Consider the following 26,140-nt stretch of genomic DNA (forward strand, 5'->3'; position numbering starts at 1 on the left):
TAATTGAATATTTATATATAATACCAGTCCGAAGCTACAAAAAAGCTCAAAAAAAGATTGTTGCTAAAATAAACTACAATTCTTGAAGTAGAGAGACATGGAGGACAATGAAAGACATTTAAATGGATCAAACAATGGACAAATTGACAAAGGCACAGCCTATTATGAGCCTGAAGTTACATGTCTGTACTATGGTACACGATGACTCCTTTGTATTTAAGATTTCCCTCCTACCCGTTTTGTCTTCTTCATTGCTCAAGGGTCTTCACACGTTTCCATCACCTGTAATCAACTCACCCCATATGTTGCAGGCTGGCTCGCACAACACCAGATTGTTTTTTGCCTCTTTCCTTCATCGTCCATGTTGCTTGTTACAGTTACTGCCCCGACATCACAGCTTCGATAACATCTTCCCTTTGATACTGTTTAACCTATCAGGTCCTGACGTTCCTGCTGATTTATCCTTTGTCAGAACTTCTGTCATGTTCTATTGATATTCTGGCTTGGAAATCGGCTTTGAAGTCTTGGTCTTAGTAAGTTTTGTGTTCTGCATTTATTGTCCTTTTTCCACAAATGACATTGTTTTAGAAAGACAAGATACACACACGAAATAGTGCAGTACATAATTGCATTTTGCTAATATTTAAAAACAGTTTTTGGCCCCTCAACCAGGCAATCGTCATCCCGTTATACACCTAAACTGTTGTGATGAATCCGATTAGATTGAAAGTGTACCTGATCAAGGTTGGCAACCCTTCTTTTAGAGTTCTTTTAAGGGAACACATTCAATGGCAATTAATACAAATTTAAACTTATTTCTTAGGTTTTTTCCCCCATGTTTTAAATAGAATGAAAATATATGTAATCTGGTGTTAAACAGTAAGAGGATGTCATGATTTCATTTTATTAAGAAGACTGAAGAAATTGTAGAATTAAGACATTTGGAATAAAATAAACTATACTATTTATATTGATAACGATAAAATAATTAATTAATTTGCAAATAAATTGAAAATGAATAATATACATTTTTTGTAAAAACAAATCATTAACTCATTAATAAGAAAGCCAGATACATCATTGTCCGTCTTAATATCAGTCAAAAACGGTCCATGGTGTATTAAAATGTTGCTGGCACAAGCACTAGGTTTAATACACGTTTAGCAAATTCTCTCCTGAGTCATGACGTCTTTCACAGATTTTGGCTTTCATTAGGGTGTGAAGTAAAAAGTACTCGACAAACTTCTTGCAACACTGCATTTCTGTGAATCTGGGTCATCACGGCCCCCTGCAGCTACCGCTGGTGTGTCCCGAAGAAGAAAGAAGTTTTCCTCACCGTCTTAAAAAACACGACCAAATACAAAAAAATGTTGACACACACAAGGGAGGTTACGTCTTTGCATAGCATGGAGAACTTGCCATGTATAGATGTCCTTCTCAGCAGGATGTTAAGTGGGCGCAGACCTCTGAAAAGCAGCTCTTCTTCTGCCAGTGCTCTTGTCATCCATTTATTTAATTAATGTATTAAAATTTGATTTCTATATATTTAGATGTATTATTGCTGCCTTAAAGTTACACAAAATCTCTAAAAGCTAGAAAACACGAACACACACATAAATAACACTATCGTCGACATACAATCAGATATACATAGATGCATGTAATCCGTCAAAAGGTCTTGCTGATTCAGCATTTGCGTGATATATTTCTATTCAGCACTTTATTATAGTTTTTTTGCAGGTTATGCTATTGTATTTTTACTTTTTTCTATCTGAACGTCGGCCCGTGAATATAATCCTGACATTTAACTGGTGTGCGATACATAAAAGGTTGGGGACCCCTTCTTAAAAGAGAAATATAACTAACAAATCATAATGCAACCAAGTAAGCTGAACAATTTGAAAAAAAAAAGTCCATATGTTAATAAACAGATGTTTATAGACTCCTTAACTATGCGAAAAAATATCTTGAAATTAGCACGTAGATTACTGAGTAAAGGTTTTAGTGGAGCGAGAACTCAATCAGGTCAAGGGAAGCAGCAAACCCCCATGCATATTCAAATATGTCCAATTTTCATTTACTGTATTAAATGTATTTATCATAGTACATACCTTGTGTTGTTCCCATTATTTAACCTTCTTTTGTTATTTTGCAGGGGTTGGGAAGCGGGAGATAAGACCTCTATAAAAATGCCAACGTCAAATATTGGTGGAATTTAAACCCTATTTCTTACTTACTTACTATTAATTACATACTAAAATAGGAAGATTTACAGAATTTTAGCAGGGCAGTTGTAAAGCCCATTAACTTTTAATTTTCAAATGTATTTTTTGGTTGTCATTTTTGTTTTTCATTTCTATTTTTTTCCCTCTTCTTCAGACCCTAAGTAGAGCAAACCTACCTACATGACTTACCAGGGTAACACCAGATATTTCAGCAAGTAGTGTATAAAATAAAATTTAAGAATATATTTGAAAAATCTTTCTTGTACTATGATGGGAAAATACTCGGCTAGTGTGTTGAGTGTAGTATGGGTATTTGCATATTTAATCATAGTTAATCATTGCTCATGTGTCAAAGCACTGCTTGGTTTTTATTAGGCTTTGGAATGTCTGACGAAGTCACAAAAACAACAACAGTTCAATCAGTTAAAGAGACAGAAATAACTGTGATGTTTGTTTGCTTTTTTTTATACCATCTGGTCTGATCTCCTTTCTTAACTTTGTTTCTGTCACTCGGAAAATAAATAACTTACGCTGGGGTATATAGATGCAACCGAAACAGCTCTCACTTCAGAGTGAAAATGGGACTTTCAATGAGAAGGTTCTGTATTAAACTCTCCTTGCAAGTAAAATTGTTGTGACTTTAAACCAATTTCAATCTCTTGTGTCTCTTCCTTGTCTAAATTCACGTCTATAAGTCGAATTCCTAACCTGACATATAAGCATTAAGTAAAATAGTAAACCTGGAAGGAGAAAAACAACCGTGAGTTAAACCATGGAATATACACGTTGAAGCAGTCACCATGAAACCACTTTAATCACCGCACAAAATATTGACAACACGTTAACCTTGACAACGTTGAGAAGAAGTCCCTGTCCGAACAGATGGCTCGCAGTTCTTTGTCTGTGTTCCATTATTTCTAAGTCGTCACCCATTTTGGTTTTTACGAGAGCGAATGATCAATAAAGGATTGTGCAGGCAGGCAGAGCGCCTCACATCGCCATTTATGGGGATAATGTGCGTTAGAAAATGGTTTGCCCGATCAGTTTATTGACATATTAAAGAAAATAACCGACAGCATGCACAAGTGGAGGGAAAGAGGGAAACAAAAGATGGAGAAAAGATACAAATAACATCCTGGTCTGACTTTTAAAAGTGAAAAGCAGTAGATGATAGTGTAACCAAGCTGATGGTTGATACATTTCTGCAATGTGCTTTAGATAACCAGTTAAAAAAAACCATTGGGGTTAAAAACCCATTTTCCGGGAAGGACCAGACGGCAACAAAAACACAAACAGAGCAGTGGCACCCAAGACACAGATGAAAACGGTCATGCGGAAAACAAAAGTGGGATCACATAATTACACGGTGCAGTGACAGGACCCATTTGAGATTAATTCTCTGTTTTTATAATTGTTTTAATTTGCCCCAAAGCATCAACTTCATGTCCCACTGTACACAGAAGAAGAGAATTTAAAAACCTGTTTGCCAATTTCGATATCGGATCTCTGGTCCTCTGGTTGTATGTTGGTCGGATCAGCTGAGGTTTAAAATCACTTGTAAACCTAAAGAGGAGATAACTAAGAATAATAAAATAAGCCAGTGTAAAATACCAACTTAGCACAGGCCAAGACTGTAGAGATTTGAGACCAAGACTTTATAATAAAAATAATATAACGCACATATTTTACACAATTACTTACTGGAGTTCAAGTACAAAGAATGGATTTTTTTTTTCTAATTTAATTTGAATTTTTTATTCATTATGTTACGTAATTTTATGTTAATGTCCCTTATTTTTATTAAAATTCATTGTATTTTTATTCATCACTTTTTATTTCATGTATAGTATTTCATTCAAAAATCATAGTTTTTTTCTGACAAAATGTTGTTAAGTTACACAAGAAAACACAATAACATTCCTTTATCCTGAGAGGCCTCTTTTACAACTGGTTTAGAAGGAGAGAACCAGGGGTCACTGTTCGGAAGAAACAAAGGTTACATTGATTTATCTTATGCTAAATATAATATTTAAATTGGTTGTATACAATAATTATCAATGATTTCACCAGATAGGACCAAGTCAAGATCGAGACGACAACTGAGTCTTAACAAACAGAACTAAAGGAGTGATACAGTTCTTAATACACATTTGTATATAGTTACTACAAATAGCAAACAAAAATGAAATGGAGCTTTTATCATCTACTAAGAACTGTTTTTCTGTTTCTCCAACTAATTGTTTCTAAGAAGAGACCAGTTGATTCTCAACCACATTAACAGTTGTTGACATTGAAAGCTGAGCTTGAATCATCATTTCCTGTTCCTATTATCAACATTTGCCATATTCAAGACTTTTAAAGTAATTTCTCTTCTCGACAGACAAATGTTAACAAACGTATAATTTATTAGTGGATTTAAAAAAACATTTCTGTCTCTTCCATGAAGATTGTATTAACTTAACTGCCTGCGACACAATCCTTCAAGTTGTATCACTCCATGGAGCGCACATGCAAATGAGACCTCATATCCAATCCATCAGCGTTTATTGGTTTTTCTTAAATAGACGTTAACGGTTTACCTCATTGTCATAGAGAAACCCAACCCCAAAGTGCTCAAAGTGTGTCTCTGGTCTAAGCTGCTGCCATCCCTGCCTGTCTGCTAATCAATAACTCTGTGGAAAGATTGTCGGGGGGGCTGGTGGTGGGCGAGCGGAGGTTTTGTTGAGTACGGTGGTTGAGCAGTTGCCTCCATTAGTCTTCTGACCTCAACGTTAATTCCTGGAAGCTCCATTCGTCGTGGTTTCCCTCATGCTGCTTATTTGATTGACTTTTTACCCAATCCTCGATTCATACCAGCAGTCGCCCGAGCGCCGGCGCTTTCTCCCGACACACGTGCCCCTAATGGACGTAAACGATCCCCCCACAAGTTCATTTATTCTTACTTTGAGAGCTCAATAAACGCAAAGCACCTTTTTAGAGGAAAAAAATTGCAACGTTAAATGGAAAAAAGACTCGGTAACAATGAAGCATTTATTCCAGAAAATATCATTACGCAGCTGATCTACAGCACACTGACAAAGAGACGGGATGGGATTGTAGAAACTGCCACGGCTAATGGTTAAAGATTTTTCAGCTGGAAGAAGATCCTCCTATTAACAGAGCTTCAGTAAACAGGGCAGAAGCATTAAGGCAGTTGCAGGGAAGTAAAAATGTTTAATGCTCACAGAGTTGTCATGGGTTTTTGTTTTATTACCACGTTTTTACTACACAGTGTTTAACATGCTTTTAGTCACAGTTAATAAAGATTAACACAATATGATGATAGAATTTCCTTTTTTGCCAGTTTAACCCCCATCTGCTTCATTTCAATGATCATCTAATATAATTTAAAAAAACTAAACCTTCACCATCCAAATTTTTGTTTAAAACAAACTTGCTGGATAAGGGTCTCATGGAGTAACTGTATCTACACACAGAAACTAGGGTTGACACAAAAACAGATACTTTCGGTACAAATGCAGTACCAAAATTCAACAATACCAAAAAATCGGTACCGTATGTACCAAATACACATTGGCCAAACTGACGGGGCAGTATAAGCATGCTTTTTGTGAGAAAAACGTCTGTAGTCCTTCAAAACAATGTTATGCTATTTCAAGTGAAAACAAGACAGATTTCAAGTCAAGTCAAATTTGAAATACCTTTGATTCTAGGATGAAGGTGGAGTAAACCCTTAAAAACCTAAAGTGTGTCTAAACAAGTCAGGCTGTCTTTCAAGTCTTCTTTAAACTAAATATACACTTGGAAAGACTTGAAAGAACATCCTGACTTCTTTAAAGAGTTCAAGTTGAGTGACTTTCAGTTCAATATAACTTATAACTTACATTAAACAACAAACACATTCTTGATGTTCTAGCTACACTTCACTCGACAACACTTGCTACAGACGAGCACCTTTACAATACTTTGAATTTTCTTTTTGAATGTTATGAATAAATGTAAACACAATTTGACGATACAGTCATTTAAAAGCAACATTATGAGATTGTTTCTGTGTTGATTAACTAGTAATGTTTGAAATAAAACTTTATTATCCATTTTCCTTTACAGTAAAAGTCAAATGTCAGCAAGAGAGTCAGATAAATCTTTGAAAGGCAGATAAAATGAAATTAAAACGTGTATTCTATTTAAACTTCTCTGCTCACCAAGTGTTTTAATGTGTAATATTGGTAGATTTTCTTTTTTATTTGTATAAGAAAAATAAGAAAAAAACATTTTTACTTCCACCACTTTATAAATATAAACTTTTCTTTATTTAATAAAGTTGTGTACTAATAAGTAAAGGAGACTCTTATTTTGGTTTCGAAAAGTATCAGAGTAAAAAGAAAAAAAAAATGACTGGTATTTGTATTGACTACTGAAATTTTGGTATTGTGACAACCTTAACAGAAACTATATTTTTCATGGCAAAGTTCAGATTTACCAAGAATTAAATCAGGGTAAGAAATATGAGTGCCTTCCATCAACTTAGCTACACACATTTCTGTTGGTATCATGATGCTTCATAAAACAACCAATGGTGTTTCATGGCACAGTGTCAATTTGGAAAGGCCACTAGATGGCACTCTAGGTTTGAAAACAATGACAGGTTTCATTGAGTAAGTAGATCAGAGCCAATTGTTATACAAGCAGAGAGCGCCATCTAGTGGCGTTTCAAAATGAAGACACTATCATGATACCCTAATAACCAGTTTTATGAAGCCTAATCAACCCATCACTAGTTAATATGAAAGTATTTGCGCAGTTCCAACCATAACAATGCTTACATATCACGTGACCCAGATGCGAGAAGAGAATCCGGTAACTTTTCAAAATAAAACATCGCGACTGGGATAATTAAAAAAAGCCGAGATTAACAGGCCGCGACCTGGTGGTTGGGGACCCCTGTCTTACAGGAGACAAACCCTAAAATCATACATAGGCGGTTTGTCTCAAACTATTCTGAGCCCTGGATTAAAGAAAGTTGAACAACTTATCTTCCACTGACATTTGTTCAAATTAATGCCACAATCTAATTGTTTTGCTGTCGGTATTTCCAGTTATTTTTTATTATGATGGATAAACAACGTAGTACCTTTAGTCAGCACTTGCTAATTCTCTCATTTTCTACCGCTTGATCCCTTATCGAGCCTATCCCAGTTTCATCGGGTCAGAAGCAGGGGACACCCTGGACAGGACACCAGTCCGTCACAGGACACACAAAGACATTGCATTCACACACACACTCATACCTATGGACAATTTCCCCAAGTTCCCAATCAACCTCTGTATGTTTTTGGACTGTGGGAGGAAACCGGAGTGCCCGGAGTAAACCCACGCAACACGGGGAGAACATACAAACTCCACATAGAAAGGTCACAAATTGGCTTGGCCTGGAAGCGAACCAGCAACCTCCTTACTGTGAGGCGCCCGCACTTGTTCACATTGCTCACAAATCAGCTCAGCAATCCAAAGTGGTGGGTTTTACCCCGCTAGACAAACCGTACAAATTGAAACATAGATCTGGGTCAGTCTGGTCTAAAACGTTTCAAAATGATTGCATCACTGAGTGAGGTTTTTCACCACACAGTCCATAAAAAGAAGAAGCCAGTATAAATCTTTAAGCTCAGAGATGTTGCGTTATATTTAGGAATGTGTGAATCAGACTCGCCCCTTTCGTCAGAAGAGAAAAGTGTTGTGAGAGCAAATAGCAGCTGAGATAAAACATACGGTATCTTCATCTTTATTATGAATTATATAGATATATTAAGGTTGGACATTTCCAGAGTGGCCCTGAAGGGCAAATAACAATTACACAAACAAAAAATTACAAAAGCACAATCCCAGAAATGGGTTGAAAAAGACTATATTAGGTCAATTAAGTCTGTCAGAACAAATCTGCTTGCAAGAGTTCTGAAGGCTAACCAGGAATTGCTTCACGCTCTGACTTGAAAACACTGTTTTGTGTATTTGCCTGACAAGGTTTAGTGCTGACCGACGGCACGTTGATATTTAACAGTCGGACAGTGATGACGTTTGCATTACAGTGTTTTTTTAAACACCGTTAAGTCGTGCAAAGAGCACTTCCTGGTTGTTTCCTGGCAGAATCCCGCCTCAATAAATACAATTTTTTTTGACAAATTCACAGTAATATACCAGTCAAGAATAGAAGTTTAATGCAAAAAACTCAAAATGTAAATGTAAGTGTTCTTCATTTTCTGTTTGAAATGTTTATTTTCGCTTCAGTTAATTCAATTCAATGCTTTTATTTTTGTCATTGTCGCTTGCCCTCATAGTTAAATTCAAATTTCACCACATTGCATATTCCTATTCCTTTTTCTCAGCCTCAGATTTGCATATTTAACTGATATTTTGTTAATAACGTCAGTATATATTTATAGACAGTGCCTGTCGATCTAAGTAGAGCTTTGGATGCACAAAGCAATGACAGAGATATTGCACATTTCTCTTACTGTGCTCTACTATCCATTTGGGAAATAAAAGAGTGAAGCAGCTGACAACATTGTTCTGTGATGGCGGATAAAGAGCTTTCTGCTTTAAATTCCTCCATATTCCTTCAATGCTAGGATGTGGCAGTAACCAAAAAGATTAGAGGCTTCAGAGCTTGTCTAAGAATTTGACAAAAACCAAATGAGCTAAAGATCTGGATCGGATTGTTTCTGAAGTTTTGAGTCTGTCTGTTGTTTCTAAAAATACTTGAGCAACTTTTATTTTTTGTTGGTGACAAAATAACCCTGAATATTAAAGTATTTAAAATAGACTTTAGCCTAGACCAAGACTGAAGAACAGACCGAGCCATAGAGTCCAACTAAACATTTTTATTTATAGTCCAGTTTCAGTTGCCTAAAAGTCACACATTTTAGTCTAGTTCTAATCAAGGAGAAAATGTATTTTAGTCTTTCTAATTGTTAATAACAGAAGTAACCAACACCTTGTAGCCCAAGCCATTTTTAAATTCTAAATATTTAGTAAAGATGAGGATTGACTGTTTTTTTCTTTAGTTTTCTTAAGTAGATATATTCAGTAAACATTTGTTTTTTCAGTACATTTTGATTCTTCTATGCTATTAAACAATTCACTCTGAATTTTATTTTATTTCTTAACAAATTTTAAATGACTGGGTTGTTGGTGAACGTAAAAGTAAAGGCATTTAGGTGTAGTATTCTTATACCACATTTAGTCTAATATTTTTAGTGGTCAATTTTGCATCAAATAGTCAATCATAGTCACATGAACAAGCCGTTGCGTCTTGTCTAATTTTGTGATATGACAAAGGCAAAACAATGATATTAATATGTATTAGAATATAAAGGTGTGTCAAATTAAAAGTAGGGATTTATAATATTTAAAAACGTTTTTTTAAGAAAAGAAATGTCCCAAGGACACTTTATACAATGGCATCTTATAGCAAGGTTTATGAAGTAATTTAATTTATGAACTTAACCCCTGTGTTAGCTCTGGGTCAAGGTGACCCAGTTGCTGACAAAACAAATGTGTTTGAGGTATCCCCATTTCTGAAAATCAGGAAGCTCATTCACCTTGACCCAGAGACGACACAAATGATACCATGAACACATTTGTTTTTCTACCCAGTCCAAGCATTTAACTCCCATTCAAATGAGAAATAATAGTTAGCCTGACCATTCAAAGAGGAACACGGGTCCTGTTAAATGGCCCCAAAACCAGGGGGACTCGCAATCATTTGTCTTCTCATTTTGTTGGTAAACCCTTCAAGCATCGAAAGGTACACAAAAAGTTATTTGGGAAAGAACCCAGGGGGGTTCGGGACACAGAGCTGTGGACTCATCAGAAGATTGTTCAGTCAGGCCACTCACATTAATGGTGAAGTAAATTGAAAAATGCAATCAATGATTGGACTGAATGCTTGGCAGTAATGATATCAGCGTGAGCTAATCCAATAATTGCCAAGCTGATGTATTCTCCATTGGTATTTGGCTGCTCTGCCTGTCACAATAAAGTATGCCCCTATTTTCCTGGCCTGGAGTGGAAGGCAGGGAGAGGCAAGAGGCGAGGAGGATGCAGGGGCTTTGTAAGTGGAACTAATAAAGGGTTGAGTCTTCTGGTTCTTGTTTACGCACATTGTCTAGACATTTGTTGCCAGAATTTTGAAAGCTTTTTTTTTTTTTGCTGACAGTTGATTCCTTTAAAGAAAACAGGGATCAAGTTTCTTTGAGCTTTTGCTATGAAATAAAATATATTATTTTTTAAGCTCACTGGGGCTACAAAGTGGGACATTTAAGGTTGGAATCCCAGTGAGGTAACCAGTGTGGGCACTGAAGTAAGGTAGTACTTGATAAATGCTGATCCATTGTGAGTTTCTGTGAAGTTACTGCAAATAACATTTTTTAAAAGAACAAAAAGGTAGTCACTGGACTCACTCAAAAGTCTTTGCTGGATTTCTTGAACAACATCAGATGGTTTATGAAGGTGTACACCTTGAATGCTTTGGGAACTCAAGAACGACATAGCATTCATTAGATCTGCCATGGTAAACAAGCAATTATTTTGTAAACAGTCAGAATACTTCCATCTTTGTTCCATTAATTACCTTAGCCATTACCATCCTTGGACAATCCCTGTTTACTTTACCGCAACTCACTTCTCCCTGAGCTGATCCCCTTAAAATCCCTCCTTAAACTTCAACTATTTCAGATGGCTGCAGCCCAAGGTATAACCGAAACCTCCTCTATCATCACCCCTGTACGGTGTATGTTTTAGGAGATCGTCAACTCTCAGACTAAACGGCCTCAAACAAAACTTCGTCAGATCAAAGTTTCTCAGGCTTCAAAATGAAAGTCACCAGACAAAACAACATCAGATAGCATCTAGAAAAAAATATATATACTACTTATTTCCAATGAAACCAGAAATTCATATGATAACGATAATAGAAAAAACAAAATCAGATAGCATCTGTAAAATAAAGTAACTATTTAAACCGGAATCTGGAAATAGACTTGACGTCACTGATGGAAACTACCGTAGCGAGATTTGATTTAAAAATAGACACATTTGCTTTGGATACACGTGCATTTCCGGTTTCATTTGAAATAAACTGTTTTGTTTATTTTCTCCAGATGCTATTTGATGTTGTTTTTTCTGGTGACTTTTATTTTGAAGCCTGAGAAAGTTCGATCTGATGGTGGTTTGTCTGAGAACGTTCAGTCTGAGACCTGACGATGTACATTCCCAAAATTAGCAAAACTTTGTATTCTTGCTTTCTAAGTATTTTACGTGTTTATCTGTAAATGGTGTTTCTTGAATTGATAATTTCTCTACAGAGATAAATAAAAGAATCTATCTAATGATGTTTTGTTTTAAAGCCTGAGGCCGTTTTGTCTGAGGCCGTTTGGTATTAACCCTGACGATGTCCTATAATGTACACCGTACCCCTGTTTTTTAACAGCCTTACTGGCTTTTGGTCATATTTCCTATCAATTTCCCAAACCCTTGTCCAATTTCTCTCAAAATATCAAGTTTTGGAACCAAACATTTGTTTCATTTGGAACCTATATACCTTTGATGCAAGTGAAGATTCAAGGTTGTTACACGGTCTTCGTTTGGTTAGATAACTGTAAGAGTACACACTCACCAAAAGCGGTGCAGCGATATTATTTTTGCCCTGTGAAAAATAGAACAAATTCAGATCCCTCAGAGGACCCACGTGAAAAGCGCCGCTCTCAGCGAACTGATAAAAAAAAAAAAAAAAGGTCGGTCTATATTTTATCAGCATTGCCTCGCGGTGCCAATGTAGATGTGGTCGTTCAGGCAGGAAATCAGTGATAAAAGTTAAGGGTATTTGGGGAATTTACAGATATTAAACACTGGAAAGCAGACCATAAATTAACTGAACACTGAAACATCAACTGTGAGTCTCACTGTACTTTCTTGACATCATGAATAAATAGAACTTCATTTTGGATGTGTATTGTTTTGGTTTTTAAGCGCCTTGTGACCCTGGTCTGTGAAAGGTGCTTTACAAATAATAATTACTTACTTACAGTGTCCCCAATTATGTTCTACACTAGACCAGATAGGAGGGTACCGGGCAATAGGTCTTAGCTCATTTTGGCTAAACAGACCATTTAATTCTTTAATCCAGCGGTTCATTTGCACACTCGTGGAGTTTTTGTCCAATAATAGAAATCTTCACAGATATCAACTTCTCTGTAGTGTCAGAAACATTTTAAATGTACTTATATTCACGGAATAAAATACCAAATTCAAAGCGCAATGGATAAATGTGCCAGATTTAACAAGAATAATGATTAAATTAACGTATGACTCAGCCTCATCTCTCTTTGGACAGAAAACCACTTTTGGAGTCGCGAAAATGCAAAGCGTGTCACCCATCTGCTGCAAACCACGACCCCTTTTAGTGGTACTCAACTCCGAAGCACTGAGCTGGGCAATAAACAACCACGGAGTGATGTCCTGGTGTTCAATATCACCATCTTCTCATCTCTGCATCCATCTTTCACCAGCACCACCCTCCTGCTCTGGCCTGACACCAGTAGTTTGATGGTTTGTTTCCCAATGGGGCGTTTCTTGCTTATTCAGCATGTTCACAGCCGGTTTTTGCTTGCGATCGCTGTTATTCACTTTATTTTGATTTTTTTACTTTTCTTGGTGCACATTGCTGATTTTCAATGAGTTGAAAAACGAAAACAAACCGCATTTCTGATGGTTTATTTACACAATCTGCTGGCGCATTCAATAAAGGCATTGATTTGTTCCTCGATCGATGAATGATAAAAGGAGTCGGCTACCATTACACACACTTAACAAGAAGCTTTATTCAGAAATCGTGCAGTTTGTTTACCAAAGAAAAAAGCTTAATCGTAAACAGAGTCATTATCAATATCGAGGTATTAATGGGGCGCACAATGGTGCAGGGGTTAGTGCTCACAGCAAGATGGTTTTTCAGGTTTTCCCGGGTTTACATGGGTTTACTCTGGGAACTCAAGTTTCCTCCCACAGTCCGAAAACATACAGAGATCGATTGGAAAGTTGGGGAAATTGTCCGTAGGTATGAGTGCGTGTGTGAATGGTTGTATGTCTTTGTGTGACCTGTGAAAGACTGGCGTATTGATCAAGGTGTCGCCTGCCTTTCACCCTAAGAAGCTGGGATATACGCATCAGAAAAAATGAATGAAAACTATTGGGTTAACCGGTGCCAGACCTCGTGACTGAATCAAACAGAGACCGATGCAGACGCATCACAGGCTACCACCTTTGATATGTCATTAAAACATTGGCTTGGGGGGGGGATCCGTGCAGACCCTCACAGGGTCTTTTGATTACCTTCAGTCTGGAGTTATTCCCCAAAGCTGAGGTTGGAATGTAGAAATGATTGGCTACAGCAGCAGTGATGGATCGACACCTGCTCGGTGGCAGCCAGCTGTTGTTGCTGAAGTGTCTGTAAATGTCGCTGCTGGTGAGGATTCTACCTTCGGACGGAATTCATTGAATATATTCCGCGGCATCCTGGGTGACATTTGTATTTGTTAAAATGAAAAACGGTTGATCAAAGTTCAGTTCTGTTCTAGTTGTCACATGTAACTCTTATTTTACAAATTGGCTGATGAATCAGAATCAGCTTTATTTGCCAGTGATGCAAGAACAAAACAGGAATTTGTTGTGGTGACGTGGAAAAAGCGAGACAATTACAGAGGCAGCCATTTGATATTTTCTTGAGGACATTAAGTGACTAATCCTATGGAGGAAAATATGTTCAGTGGGATTAGACTTGCGTGTAACCCCTAAAGCATGTAACCCCAAAAGGGAAATGTCAAAAGACAAAGTTACTGATATAGTCACACTCGCAAAACAATTTAGTTCACTAAAAAGTGCGTTAATCTAGAGATAAAAAACCTTATCTTCACAAACAAACGAAGACGATCCTCAACATTTCGTTCCTTCCAATACTTATTGTCCTAAGTATTTGTGATGTAACCAACCACTGCTGCGTCAGACTAGGAATCATATGTCAGACAGGTGAACAGGAGGGGTCTCAGCACACAGCTGTTTACAACAATATGGGTTAAGGCCGCACCTCAAGGCAGCGAGGGTTGGCAACTTTTTTCCGTGGATCAATTGTTGATTTGAAATTAAAAAGTTTATTTCAATCAATTTGTGTTATGAAATCCAAATCTGATCAATCTCATGGAACAAATGTACTTCGACAATCACAAGGCAATAAACGGTTCTGATTCTGATAACCTATTCAAAGTGGACAAAGGATTCAGAAGATATAAATGCATGTGCTTATATTTTCTAAATAATTTGAAAATATAAGCACATGGATTTAAGAGTATATAAAGGAAGCTTGTCAAAAATGTAATGCTTATTTTTCCGATTTTTGGCAACATTAGAAGTGGAGACGAGCATGATGGGTTGTCAACATGGTTGTGCGGTTTCTAACGTTATTACATTCATGATCAAATACTAATTGTTTCTTCTTTTCATAGATACAAACAACTAATGAGCTGTGAACCAGAGCAGCTGAGGGTAAGTTCATTTTTGACTCGTATTGGTTTATTGGTTTTGTTGGAGCCCTGGTTTGATCACGGTGTCATTGATGGTTTCCTCTCTCTGTGTCCAGAAGCCATGATGGCCTTTGAAGGAAAACTAATTGAAATGCATATTTGTTCACTAATATAGATTAAGTGAATTTCCTTTGTTTTGCTCTGTGTCATATATCTGTGGACCAATCATTGTATGGAACACACTTACAGTACATTTAGCTCTGAAATCATGTTTTTATCTTTACAATAAGCAGGAATTACATTATAAACATTCAATAATCTCTCTGAATGATGAGTGGTTGAGCTTTTCATGCATCACCCCCACGTCTTAATAAGGAAAATATCGTCTTCTCTCGTGCATTAGATTGTGCTTCCTTCTACAGCGCCACCTGGAGTCTTTTAACCAATAAAAGAATCCACAGATCTGTCGCATCCTAGTTTTAATAACAAGTGCATGAAAACATTTGTGGCTAAGCCTTTGAAGAAGACTGTGAATGGCTGTTGCAGGCCTAAACAGTTATTTTAAGGTATCTTTATCAATATATTTTTGTTTGAGATCGTGTCCATTTCCTGATACTACTTATTTGTGGTCGACTTGCTGCACAATACAAAATTATTTTTTTGTTTTTTGATTTGTAAAACTCTTTTTAACATAAATAACACTAAACTTTACCATCGCTATAGAGTTATATTGTTGCAAAAACATAATTGGCACCGTGTGTGCAGAAGTGTGAATTCAAATTTAGAATCAAATTAGTTTATTTTTAATATTTGGAAATCTTATTTCCCGAAGGAGATCTCCCGAGGGATTAATTAAATGTAATCTAATCTAATATTTTTACTTTTATTTCTTTATCGACCCAGTTTTACTTCGCCACCCACCAACTGAAAAAAATCAATTCTCTTACGTCATAGTTTATCAAGTTTTCCACTTTGTTCTCGTGTCTCACAATAAGTTGTCTAAGAATTTTCTCATCAGAGATCCAACATATTCATCTACTCACCTCCAAGTGCTAAAGTTGTTCCGTATCTAGGTCAGACCCAACAACGTTCCTCCCTGTTAATGATGGTAGAGGATTTTTTTTTTTTTGACTTGTTTTATATCTGCCACTCTGAGATTTAGCTCCGAGACCTTTGCTTTGAGTTGACTCGCCCTGATCAATTAAGGCGCGAGGCCAGCGCTGGCAGTAAAGTCTTTCCTGGGAGCTGGTGATAGCTTGATGGATTACTGCTTGTGTTTGTCCTCGTTGTGGTCCATACATGCACATGGGCACTTGCAAGACCAAGACACTTATGAACCAATACTTTGATTAGACTGGTACGTCTGAAGCATCTGTATGATGAGTGTGTTTTGGTCTCATTACCGACTTGACAAGAGACCCAAGAGGAGCGCCGAAGCCCTCGGCCTCATTATAAATCTTGTAGATTGAGTAGAGCCCGCTCATATCCGCACTTAATGAGTCAGAGATCTCACCTCTTTGCTATCTCCTTGTCTCGTGGGGATTTTCCAAGCAAGCACTCATTTAATATTGCTATGTAAAGCAAAAGCGTTGTCGGTTTTATTTATTTATGTAATCTATTCCCGATATGAAAATCTCCCAAAATGCCTTGAAAAGAGAAGCGATGTGGGCTTTGATGTCGTCCGTACACAGATCTCATTAAACTGGCTACAATTTGGGACTAAAAATAAACTTTCAGCAGTTTCTGTTATTATTCATGCCATGCCTTCTTATTGCAATCCCCTAAACGCACAGCTACGAGCAGATTTCATTTCTTTTTAATTGTCCATAGCCATAAAGAAATGAACAAGTATTTCCTTCAGGATAATGGGGAAATGAGAAGCAAATAGATTACACTTGCAGATTGTATCTGGACTCCTTTTCCTTTTTTTCCCTGAGTTATGAGGCCTTTGGGGCATATTTTAATCACACTTTTCAAGCTTTTCCATCACATCTTAAACTTTTGCACATTATGTGAAATGAAACCCGTTTTCTTTTTTTTTTTAAGTCACGAACTGAGTGAAAATGTAAAACTGTCGATTGACTTTCATCCAAACTTTCATAACAATATCAACTTTACCAATGTTTTAAAATAAACCTACATATTGTTGAACCATTCGTTTGCTCATAAGCTACTCATGAGTGGTTGTAATACATTTGTTTTTAATTAAATATTTCCATAGAAAACTGTTGTTCCTTTCTTATTGGTATCTACACAATATATTTTGTCACGTTTTCAATGAGTATGCTTTATGATAGTGACAGTTGTTTGGTTGACGATTTGAAACCCAATCAGTAGAGTGAATTGTTTCACAAGTACGGAAAATAGTAAACAGTGATTTCTGAGCCTTTTCCTGCTTTAGAGAGCCCCTATAGTAGTCTACTTAAAATAACCAAACAAGAAGACAAGGTTTAACCAATCAGTCTACATGGTTAGTAAACCTTTGACCCTGGCTGAAACCTGCATCCATCTTTCGGGCTCAATGAAGAAGCCTCCTATACCATTATTTGGATATATATTAAACTTACTAAACGTACATATCACAAGCATAACACGACATTCATCATTAGTCTTGTAGTTCTTTAAACCGATATTTTTGTCTCGAAACAAGGGTGGGACCAGTACTGTCAGTATTGTCATCCTGGTCTCTGGTTCTGTCTCACCCAGTCTTGGGCAGTAATAGTGGTTTTAAGAATATTAGTATATTATAATCCACAGATATCAAAAGACAGCTCAAAATGAACTCAACAAACTCTCCAGGCTTTTCAGTGTCTGGGTCTCAGTAAAGGCGGTCATGACTATGAGTCAAATAACAGACCATTTGCAGTCCAGGTACATTTCTGAGTATGTATTGGAAGAACAACAAGCATTCAGTTTACGTTCTAAATGCTCTTCTCTACAGCTCATATCTCCACCTCTCAAACACCTCCAATACCTCTTAACTCAAATCACAATATCATCAGCAAACATCATGGTCTATGGAGACTTCTCCCTGACCACAGCTCTCAGCCTGTCAATCACTTTAGCAAACAAGGGCTTAGAGCTAATGATTGATGTAATCCCACCTTCACCTTAAATCTCTCCGTCACTCCGCCAACACACCTCGACCTTATCACGCGGTTCATGGTACCAAACGTCTCCTCCAAGTCTCTAAATGAACATCTTTCAACGCTAGCATTTGTGTTTCTCTTGGAAATGAATGGGGATGATATGAAATGTAACGTCGACATACATTTAATTATAAAACAAGCGGTCAACATAGATGACATATTTAGCAAACTTATAGTTGTAGATCGTTCTAGTCAACTTACTGCCATTTGTTTAACAAACATTTTTATTAAGGATGCTTTTTTAAAATTCAAATGTAATACTTATTTGTATGATTTAATTATGTAATCTCTTAATCTATCTTTTCAGTTGACACCAATATATACATGTATCAGTGATTTATATGCAATCATAAGTAGTTTGAAATCTAGTCTCTTTATTTGTCTTTGTTCTTGTTCTTATCTGTGGATAATTTGGAAAAAAAAAATTTCCCTCAGACCTCCTGAGGGATCAATAAAGTTCTACCTAACTTAAAATATTGTAGAAAGTAACAAAGTGCCTAAAATGAAATGTATTTTTTATTTCTGTCTCTTTTTCAAACCTTTCTTTTTCACTGAACAGAAGTTGTACTTAATTTAGTTGTTTATTTTTACACTTTTGATGTTGCTAATTATATTGTGGTTATAATATTCATGTTGATCAACGTTGCTAGTTAGGCTGTTATTATTCAGCCAGTTTACTGTTATGGTGATTATATAACTATAAGTATTTTTTACTTGGTGTTTGTTATGTTGTTTTTTAATATCAGTGGTTCCACATCTTTATTTCTATTACAGATGTGTTCATCCTCGTCAAAAGTCTGTTCTGCTCTTCTTCGGGTGTAAGTCTAAATGGTAACACTTTAGAATGGGGAAAAAATATTCACTTTTAATAAGATACTTATTTATAACTGTATTGACAGGAAATTAAAAACATATTAACCATAGTAAAGTACTCACTCACGCCTTGTTCATACTGACTATATTCTACCTTTAATTTCATGGTTTGAGGAGTTCACACTGAACAACCTCTTTATTACTGATTATAAACAGGAAATTAAGCAAAAGTTAAACTAAAACTAGCTTCTCACAATTTACCCCTTATTAGTTGTAAAGACTATGAGAGAAGAAATTCAAAATACTGTCTCGTTTTAAGTAAAAAAAAAAAAAAGGTAAAATATACTAGTATTAATAACTTCAAATTACTCAAAAACAAGTATTTGTAATTGTGAGTATGTCTCCTATTCTAAAGTGGCAGTGTAATTTAACTTTAGTATTAGGTATTTGACAGTTATGAGGTCAACAATGCATTTACAGCATCCTCATTACTGTAAATATTCACAATTACAAATACTTATTTTTGAGAAATTGTGTTATGGATGCTATTAATATTGTTATACTTTTATTTTCTTTACAAGAGAAAGTATGTCTATCTAAGTGGTAAATAGAAAGAAGCTAGTTTTATTTTAATTACTACTTTAATTCTTGTTTATAATCGGTAATAAAGGTGTTCATTCTTAATATCATGTTATTGAGGTATAATATAGTCACTATCAACAAGGTGTGAGTTAGTACTTTGAAATGGTAAATAAGTGTTGGATTTTCTGTCAATAAAGGTATAAATAAGTAGCTTATTAATAGTTAATATGTGTTACCAATTCTAAAGTGTTTCCGTCTATATTACATTTAGTGTTGTACCTTATATAATACTCACTTAAAACCCTTTTTCTGCAGATGCTTTGTATTAATTTAAAGGCTTTCACTCCATTTTTAACCATATAAAAGATGTAAAACTAACCAACAACCAATACAATATTCTTCTATTTAAGCATACTCATTAAAAACAAATAGATTTCCTAGTTTTAAGCCAAACAAATTCAATTAAATTCCAAGTTTAGTTCACAAACAATTATTTCCAAGTGCTTTTAACAGGAAGCCGTTAAGATCTGAAGGTGCCTGTGTGAAGCTGATATCACCGAACACTGACATAGCTGCACATTTAGACCGAGGAGTAAACAACTCAGCCTTAAAAGCCAATTACATTAAATAGTAGATCTGAGTTCAGTTTCCAAACGAGACTCCACAAAGTAAGTCAATGTAATTTCCCTCAAGCGTGTATATGTGTGTGCGTCTGTTCTTACCTCTACTCTTTCTGTCTTGCTCCATCGCTCTCAGCATCCTGCTGCATCGAGTAGATTCAGTCATTATAAGCTCTTTCGAGTACGCGCAGACACTCGCACACTCCTGCTGAAATGCACACTTGATGAGTGGCTGCCGTGTGGATCTCACAGCAGAGCGCTAGACGAACGGGAGGAACATTTTAAAAAAAGACAACATCCGAAAAATTGTCGAAAATATCGGGTGATGGTTCCACGTTAGGCGGAGGATTCATCATTTGACCCGAAACCCCAGAAGGAATCGCTCTCTCTGTGCAGCTTACTCTCGGCCGGACAGCCACCATGATGATGTATCTGTGGGTACGTTTTTCCATCGTCGCTCTCTGAGTGGACAAACTTATTTGATTGGAACTTTTCAATGCTTTTTTCTTATGCTCTGTGAATCACTGTGATGTATTGTTTTCACTCGTAGCTTACACTACATTTAAAAATGACTTAAACATGTACAGTTGTGTTGTTTGTTATTGATCAAGTAAAATAACTGAATTAAAACATGATCCATCTTTAATCATGCATTTTTAGATATTTTTTATGTACTAAGGATTGTGAAATACCTAACGATGGTGTATTAGAAGTTTATCACGATGGAAGATTGCGTGTACAACACAGAACTATTCAGAAAAAGGACCTCAGGTTTTTTCGTCTTTAAATCTATACCCAAGATAGATAGATAGATAGATAGATAGATACTTTATTCATCTCCTTAGAGGAATTCACCTAAGTGAAGTACCTGACCTGAATGAGAACTTGAGTAAATGTCTTAGAAAGGGGAACCTTTTCTATTGGAAATTTATATTTTGATAAAATTTTGAATACATTCTCTAAAACTCAAACACAGTTGATGCTTGAGAATATCTATTTTTATATCTCATAAGGCCAATATTACTCTCTTATTGTTTACTCCAACAGCCTTATACTATACCCTTACATTGATTGGCCTAATAATTAATAAAAATATAAAAAAATCCATATATTTTAGATTTTTGCTTTCTCAAAGTGTTTTATTAAGAAAGATGCACCTTGTTGTTTGTGCCGGTTATTGAGAATGAATGTTTTGTCTGAAGAAAACTATGGTATGTATGACTTTAGACGGTGAAAGTTAGATAGATAGATAGATAGATAGATAGATACACTTTATTAATCCCCTTGGAGATTCCCTTTTGGAAATTGGTTTTCCAGTTCACAGGAGACGATAGTTTCATAAAAACAAGAACAAGACCAAAAGGAATAAATCATCTTTTCACTCTACTCCTGCCCCCAAACTAAATTATACAATCTAATAGTGAGAGGATTGATTGAGTCCCTGATTCTATTAGTGTTTCATCTGGGGAGGAGCATTCGTGCACACAGATTGTAAAATGTATCTTGGTACATCGTTATTATTCATTATTTTCTAACTTGACTTGATGATCTTAGTGTTGATATTGAGATCAATGATTACGTTTTTTTTTTCTGCTAATAAGCCAGATATTTCATTTCAGCTGATTATAATTTTCCAATTAATGCCATATTAATATTTCTTAATGTTGTTAAAGCATGCACTATGGTTAGTAGAAGTTCTTCTATATAGGCGTTTAACTACTAAAATAGTATTTGCAAATATTGCAAAGTGCAAAGAATAAAAATATCTACATGTAAATTAATGTAAATGTTTTTTAAATGCGAGTCAGTCGTAGTTGAACAAAAAGTAGAAATAAGACTAAAAAACCTGTGTTCCAGAAAAAGTACCTGGGTTTCAGATCTGGGTCTAAAATTAAAACAGACCCGCTGAAGATATCTGAAATAAGACGAAAACAAGTGTCAAAACAGGATAAAACAAAAGAAAATGTAGCACAAACACACAACAAAAAAGAAAATTAATTTACAGTAGTTAGAATATAGAAAAACACAACGCACCAGGGAATACAGGGAACAATAAGGAAGTCAATGTTACTAACATGAGAGTTTTTATGATCTGACACTGTGGATTCTAACCAGGAAGGATAAGAAGTAGCTTCGGGTGTCAATTTCTGGTTGGAAAGAGACAGTTTTCTTTTCATATTTCTAATAAGGATTATGTCGTCGAAGATGGTGTGACTTTTAATCATCTATCACACTGCGGATTGAGTCCACATTGAGCCGGATATATTGTTAATTTCAGCATTAAAAAGAAAATCAATGTATTTTGTATTGAATATTTCCGGGGTCTCATTCATCTCGGTCACGGTTCTACTCCGCTTAGAGGTTAGAAGTCAAGTTTAGGTCTCCAGTTCTCCACCACTGATCCCTTAACTGTATAGAAACCCATGAAAAGAACCAGTATAACACAACAATGCATTGTAGCTTCACTGGTAAGATGAAGACGCTAAAGCCAGTCCGACCATCCTCCCACTGACCACACGAACACCAGTGTTCCTCAGCATGACTCCGCAGTCGTTGCTAAAAACGGTGGAAGATGCTGCATCTGTGGGAGATTGTGCTGACTCAAGATCTCTGTGGAATTAAAAGAAAAAAAGCCTACTTGCCAAAACAGACATGATGATGTGAGCGGTCACAGTTCACACTTCCGATACTGCTGAGTAACACTTCTGCTGACTAATGGGATTCTGACCCCCAATTAGACTAATTAACAGACTCGGTGTAAAAACAAAAAGATGAACGGGAATCATCTGTACACTGACCTCTGATCCAGTATGAGTGGAAGCTAATGCTTTGTTTAGGATAATGCATTATAGAAAACTAGGGAATCAACAATATAAGCTCCACATTATAGGTACATGTTGACCTCGAAGTTCTTGACACCCCCTTACATTTCTGCAGACATTCAAGTATATAATTTCATGGGACAACACTGAAGAAAAAGCATTCCAGTCGCAACCTGTGAAGCTCTGATAAACTTTATGTCCAGGAGAGTTATGGCAGTTTCTGGATAATAATGGTGACCCAACAAAATATTGACACTTCAGGAACCTTCACTAAGGGGTCTACTCACTTTTGTTGCCGGTGGTTTAGATATTAATGGCTGTATATTCACTTATTTTGAGGAAATAATAAATGTACACTGTTGTATAAACTACTTTCAATTTTGTCAAAGTGTCATCTCTTCAATGTTGTCCCATTGAAAACCGAAATATTTGAGATTCACTGCGTGCACGCGCACGCGCACACACACACACACACACACACACACACACACACACACACGAATATTGTTTTACTTAATGTGATGCATTTTATATTAATTATCCATTATTATTTGTCATTTTACGGTCTCTTATTTTATTTTAAATTCATTGTATGTTATAGTATTTTATCTTATGAATCTCTTTTTATTTTATTCATATTTCTGCATTTTTTTTAATTCTGTACTGACACCACAACAAATTCCTTGTGTTTTCAACACTGGCAATAACGTTTTCTGATTCTTGTTAAGCCATATACGAGCATAAAGTCATTGTTATTCATGTATATTTGTTTCATTATCCTTTTTTTCTTTGTTTTCCAGCATATTTTGTTTAACATCCAATTCACTACCTTTTCAGGAATTTATTTTCACATATATTTGCAGACATTTCCAGGTTAGTTTTCATCATGTAACAATTTATCTAAAAATGTCATTTTTGCCCCCATCACAATTTCATTCATCATCTAGTATGAAAACTGTTAAATATGTTCAATTTACCAGCAGCTGTGGTTGATATTTTCTCGGCCATGGAGACTCTATACAGTTGAGCCCCCCCACCCCCCGAACCCCCTCCTGTCACACCAGAAGCATTTCAAAGCGTATCCTCTGGTGTATACACTCTCAATGACTCGAGTTAAAATGAGTTACTGCAGATCCTCTGCGGAGCCGCAATGCTTCCAGACCGTGACTGCCTTTTCCAATGATTAAAACAATCACTCTTGTATCTGAAAAAAAAAAGAAAAAAAAATGAACGTAGTCACTGTAAATGTGTGGACCTTTCCACATATTGCGGAAACGGTAATATCTGAAGCGATATCTATAAATAATGTTAATAAATGACGTTTATAAATGAAACAGGACGGAGACAGGAAATACACACACGTGTGTGTGTCGACATTTGTAAGTGAGCAGGAATGCAGGAAACACAGTCGTATGACAGATGATAAGAGATCAGAGTTGGGTTTATGAGTGCGGACCGTCACACTCGGCCGAAAAAAACCAAGAGCTGACAGCCAGGAGTCAGACGGCAACATTTGTCCGAGCCACTGCAGCGCCAGGACAGAGACCTATGTGTGCGGTTATAGTGAGATAACACCAGCTAAAAAATATCTAAAGGAAGAAAGTCTAAAAACTAGGAGCTTAATATTGCTGGTAAAACTGTAAACAAAAAAAACTCTAATAAGAAACATTTAATACAATTAATTACCTTGAAATAAAATAATTAAATACACTGTTTTGTTAAAAATAATGTGAAGGTATAATTTATATAATAGATGTTATAGATATAATAATTTCATTTATTTTACTTTCAATGTGTGTATTCGTTACAAAACCGCTCAATAGACATTTTAGAAGAAACCTCACGTCTTGTTCGATCCCCGTTAAAGAAGTGCTGCTCAACTTTTCCAACAGCCAAGTCGTTGCAAAACCGCATATCATCATCTACTGCAGTGTCTGTCTGCATTCTGCTGACTGGCCTTCTTTCCGAGTGTGTCGGAGGAAGAGGAATGTTTGTGGTGCTGAGCTGCTTTATGGCTGAAAGAACACAAGCATTTTGCAGGTATTTCCCCTGGGAGTGGACTTAGACAAGTGCTCTATATGGATGATGTTAGCATTTTAGAATCAAGGAACGGTTGTGCAGGTAGACGACAGAGAATCATCTTTGGATTGAATCAGTTTTGCTGCATCTACGTTCATTTGTTCTCATCTTGACTTCTTAGGAGTGCTTCTTATTTCCATGTCCACGTTCCTGTTCCATTTGAATATTGAATAATTCAAATGTTGTTTTTCTTCTTTTCTATTTGGAAAATCAACATTTACATTTACAAGGTTTACATTTGAGTATTTATTTCATTTAACATTAGAAACTTTAATTATTGAATACAAGTAAGTATATATATATATATTTATAGAGTGCTTTTCCAGACCAGGGTCACAAAGCGCTTAAACAATCAACACAATATTCAATAAAATATATACTTAAAAGGTCAAGATAACACAGAGACAAACACAGGAGTTCCAGAAAATCAAGGAAAAGCCTGAACAAATAAAAATGTCTTAAAATGTTTCTTGAAGGAGTCAGTAGACTCACAACTATTTAAGAAAAAAATCCAAACTATAAAACATCATATTTCTGAACTAATCTCATCTAAAAATGATTTACTTTATATCCCAAATTCAACTATTTAACAAAGAATAAAAACAACGTTTTGGACATTTTTATTATAGAATTTAGACATTACATAAAAACAGCCTTTAAAAATCTTTAAAAAATAAAATGATTTAAAGATAACAAAGAAATTTACCATTCAATTAAAAGTAAATCCACCCTCAAAATTTTGATTGCATTTTAAATTCAGCCATTTAATTAAAAAATAATAATAATGATGATTTAAAATGAAACTACTGAAACCTTCACCTTTCAAACGGTGTTTATTGTATTGAATGTTTGTATAGCATAAGGCTGTTGGAGTAATAATTAAAACCTTTGAAATATTTTTTATCAACTTATTAATATTATGATCACACACCTAACCTTCCATATATTGCACATTAGTTTTAACACAATACTGTAAATTGTGACACCAAATCTATTCAAACAAACAATTATTCAGTGTTTCTCTCACTTTTTTACACATTCAACTTATTATGATTTGGCGCCTATAAACACATAAAATTAAGTGATATTTACCTTGTTTTACAACCTCAACAAAGTTTCAATTGTGTTTTAATAGCTTTTTTCTGTTACTAAGAATGGAGTGGAATTTCTTTATACAGTGAAGACATTTTTTTTAAACATAAACAGCAAAGATATAAAAACAAATATAGAACATTTATACATAACAGATGTAAAAATATAATAAACAATAGAAATTGAAAA

The 26,140-nt window shown here is 35.7% G+C and overlaps 1 protein-coding gene across 2 annotated transcripts in view; it reads left to right on the forward strand.

Annotated features, from left to right (window-relative positions):
* The window catches only part of rbfox1 (RNA binding fox-1 homolog 1), a 186,860-nt gene that overhangs the window by 14,380 nt on the left and 146,340 nt on the right, over nucleotides 1–26,140 (forward strand). The window contains exon 2 of one of the 2 annotated variants that reach the window (XM_087810096.1): nucleotides 14,777–14,816. In XM_087810096.1, coding sequence (XP_087666222.1) covers nucleotides 14,790–14,816 — 27 coding nt within the window. In that variant the 5' untranslated portion in view covers nucleotides 14,777–14,789. Of the gene's footprint in view, nucleotides 1–14,776; nucleotides 14,817–20,329; nucleotides 20,397–26,140 lie in introns of those variants that run through there. The other variant, XM_087810097.1, reaches the window with a different exon arrangement.

The sequence above is a fragment of the Callionymus lyra genome, chromosome 15 (assembly GCF_982586985.1).
Source record: "Callionymus lyra chromosome 15, fCalLyr1.hap1.1, whole genome shotgun sequence".
NCBI lineage: Eukaryota > Metazoa > Chordata > Actinopteri > Syngnathiformes > Callionymidae > Callionymus > Callionymus lyra.